General features: G+C 37.8%; 1 protein-coding gene across 1 annotated transcript; it reads left to right on the top strand.

Annotated features, from left to right (window-relative positions):
- The first annotated feature begins 270 nt into the window (after nt 1-270).
- LOC145786585 (stress-70 protein, mitochondrial-like) lies at nt 271-3,367 on the top strand. The gene has a single exon (XM_082598267.1). The coding sequence runs from the start codon at nt 315-317 to the stop codon at nt 2,388-2,390; it is 2,076 nt and encodes a 691-aa protein (XP_082454393.1). The 5' UTR covers nt 271-314; the 3' UTR covers nt 2,391-3,367.
- Nucleotides 3,368-3,637: the final 270 nt, after the last annotated feature.

The following is a 3,637-nucleotide window of genomic DNA, read 5'->3' as shown; positions in this document are numbered from 1 at the left end:
GACCGTGCTTGGTTGCCAGAAATAGGAACTTAGAGGCTTGAATGCTCATCCCTACAACCAAGCTTTGCATATTTTGTCTTCATGGCATTTATTTGTGGCCTCGTATAAGCTACACAATGTCCCATTATAAGCAGTGTGTTTAAAAACTGGAAAATATGAAAACATATTTTCAAGTTCAATTTACATGATAAAATGACTTGATTGTGACATTTTACTTATTTTGTATAAGTTGTATTCAAGGAATTAATGCTTGTTTCTTTGTTTAGATAATCTTGCTTAAATTCTAAATTAAAAACAATAGGCTATTTTACACCATGTTTAGTGCAGTGGGTCGTTCACTTTGCCGACAACACCAAAAAGTCTACCAAAACTTTTCAAAACGAAATAATCATGTGGCTGTAAACACACTCAAGAAGAACAAAGCACATGGTTCAATATGTGACAAATTTAACACTAGGTTGTACTCATCTGAACCTATTCGTGGAGCAGTTGTGGGAATTGATCTCGGAACTACAAACTCATGTGTTGCAGTCATGGAAGGAAAACAGGCAAAGGTATTAGAAAATGCTGAGGGATCACGTACTACACCTTCTGTCATTGCGTTTTCTGATGGAGAACGACTAGCTGGAACACCAGCACGACGACAAGCAATTACCAACCCTGGGAACACGTTCTATGCCACAAAGCGTCTGATTGGTCGGCGGTTTGATGATCCTGAAATCCAGAAAGAAATGAAAACATCAGCCTTTAAAATAGTGAAGGCGAGCAATGGTGACGCTTGGGTGGAGGGCACTGATGGAAAACGTTATTCTCCTTCTCAAATTGGTGCCTTTGTGTTGACAAAAATGAAAGAAACAGCAGAAAATTATTTGAACACTCCAGTTAAGAATGCTGTGATCACGGTGCCAGCATACTTTAATGATTCACAGCGTCAAGCAACCAAAGATGCTGGCCAAATTTCAGGACTGAATGTTCTTCGTGTGATCAATGAACCCACTGCTGCTGCTCTTGCATATGGATTAGACAAATCTGATGACAAAATAATTGCAGTGTACGATTTGGGTGGAGGCACATTCGATATATCTCTGCTTGAGATTCAAAAAGGAGTTTTTGAAGTGAAATCCACTAATGGTGACACATTGCTAGGAGGGGAAGATTTTGATAATACACTCGTGAATTTCTTAGTGAAAGAATTTATGAAAGAACAAGGAATTGATTTAAAAAAGGACAAAATGGCCATGCAGCGGGTCAAAGAAGCTGCAGAAAAAGCAAAAATGGAACTGTCTTCTTCATTACAAACTGACATCAACTTACCATACTTGACAATGGATGCTAGCGGACCAAAACACATGAATCTGAAAATGTCCAGGGCACAGCTTGAACAACTTTGTGGCGATTTAATTAAACGCACCATCAAACCTTGTGAGAAAGCAATTCAAGATGCCGAAGTAGCCAAAAGTGAAATTGGTGAAATTGTCATTGTTGGAGGCATGACGAGAATGCCTAAAGTGCAGGAAACTGTCCAGTCCATCTTCGGGAAAGTTCCTTCCAAATCAGTTAATCCGGATGAGGCTGTCGCCATGGGAGCCGCCATTCAAGGTGGTGTTCTCGCTGGAAATGTTACAGATGTTCTTTTACTTGATGTCACACCTCTTTCTCTTGGTATTGAAACACTAGGAGGGGTTTTTACTAAACTGATCACTCGTAACACAACCATTCCAACCAAGAAAAGTCAAGTTTTCAGTACTGCTGCTGATGGGCAAACTCAGGTTGAAATCAAAGTCCACCAAGGTGAAAGAGAAATGGCACTAGACAATAAAATGCTTGGACAGTTTCAATTGGTTGGCATTCCACCAGCACCTCGTGGTGTACCGCAAATTGAGGTTACGTTCGACATCGATGCTAATGGCATTGTTAATGTTTCTGCCAGAGACAAGGGGACAGGACGTGAGCAACAGATTGTCATTCAATCTTCTGGAGGTTTGAGCAAAGACGAAATTGAAAACATGATCAAACGGGCGGAAGAATACGCGGAGGAAGACAAACAACGCAAAGAGAAAGTTGAAATTGTGAATCAAGCCGAGAACCTCATCCATGATACTGAGACCAAGATGGAGGAGTTTAAAGATCAACTCCCCTCAGACAAATGCGACGAAATCAAGGAAGAAATTACAAAGCTCCGCGAAATTGTAGCCAACAAAGACGCACACACCGTCGATGCTATCCGTGAAGCTCTTAGTGGCGTGACACAAAAAAGTTTACAATTATTCGAAATGGCATACAAGAAAATGCAAGCAGACAAGGAAGGAAGCGGATCAGGTACTTCAAGTGAATCTTCATCTAATGAAAATCAGAGCGAATCAGATGACCAAAAGAAACAGCAGCAGTAATCTGACTCTTACTAAACCACCACCAGCCTGCCCTTCTGGGTTGTCCGAACGTTTTTGTGGCCTTTGTAGGTGCAAAGAAAACTTAAATTAGTGTTAATTTAAGCTACCCATAATATGGATGAAGTTGGTTGGATTTCAAATTGTGTCACTGATTTGGCTGTATCTGATCAAAATAAAATTTAAACTATTTCTTTTCTGTATACCGTAAAACTGCTCAACAATATGTGGTCACCGGCTCAGATAGCTGGAGAGCATTTAGAAGCTTTAAACATTCTTCACTGTAACAATTAACAAAGACTTGCTCTCCTGGGCAGTTACTGTTGTTTTTCGTTTTGTTGCCGCTTTTCCATTATGTGTCCTCAATAAAACTAGAATAAAAACAAAGCTTTTTGACATTTTCTGAAATTAAACAAAATTATTCTAGAATAGGTATATATTCTAAATTAGAAAAATTATTCTAGAATAATTCTAGAATAGCTAATTATTCTATTTTGCCCATCCCTACTTCCTACAACTGTTTACAATTGTGGTTAAACTTTCAAGAGTTTACTAGTCAGGGTTGATCGGTTAAAACCTGGTTTAAACTGGGCAGTTTTGACCACCTATTGCTGGTCAAAACCCTTTTAGTGTATGCATCAAGTTGCTTTTCAATTGAATTAAAAGTATTACCCTCCATGTTATTAGTAATGATGTTCAACTATATTTTGTTTTGATCAACATAACCTAAATGCTGGATTTGGAACAAAAAATATTCAACTTCTCTGTTTGTTTTTGATATTTCAATCAGTTGGTTATTTTAATTACTGAGAAAAGTCAAATTCTAAAAATAAGTTTCTGATGAACCAAAAAATGCTTGGTAGAACGATGAACAATTTGCACAGCCAACTGAACTGCAAGAATTTATTCCAACAATTTTTTTTTATGAAAAACATTTGCCATCAAATTTTATCCAGTTAAAATAAAACAATGCGAATGCATATTCTAAGATGCTTTAAAAATTAAAGACAGGATAGTTTATGATTTGTTCTTTGAAGCAAAGTATACGTCAAGCCAAGAAAGGATTATTGGAAAAGGAACAAGTTGTGATGCCTTATGCCTATCTACTTTATGTAGAACACCTCAATTGAACAATTGGAATTAACAAGTCTCTCCAGTATATTCAAATGCTTCATTCACCAGTCAATTTCATCTTTTCTTTCTCCCTCACCTTCTACCATCTCCCTCACATTTTCAATGATTTTCTGGCG

This window comes from Aplidium turbinatum, chromosome 17, assembly GCF_918807975.1.
Source record: "Aplidium turbinatum chromosome 17, kaAplTurb1.1, whole genome shotgun sequence".
NCBI lineage: Eukaryota > Metazoa > Chordata > Ascidiacea > Aplousobranchia > Polyclinidae > Aplidium > Aplidium turbinatum.
Note: the sequence above shows the minus strand (reverse complement) of the source record. Positions and strands in the feature narration are given on the sequence as shown.

Bases quoted from the DNA above. Each gene is read 5' to 3' on its own strand.
- LOC145786585 (XM_082598267.1), top strand. From the start codon at position 315: ATGTTTAGTGCAGTGGGTCGTTCACTTTGCCGACAACACCAAAAAGTC.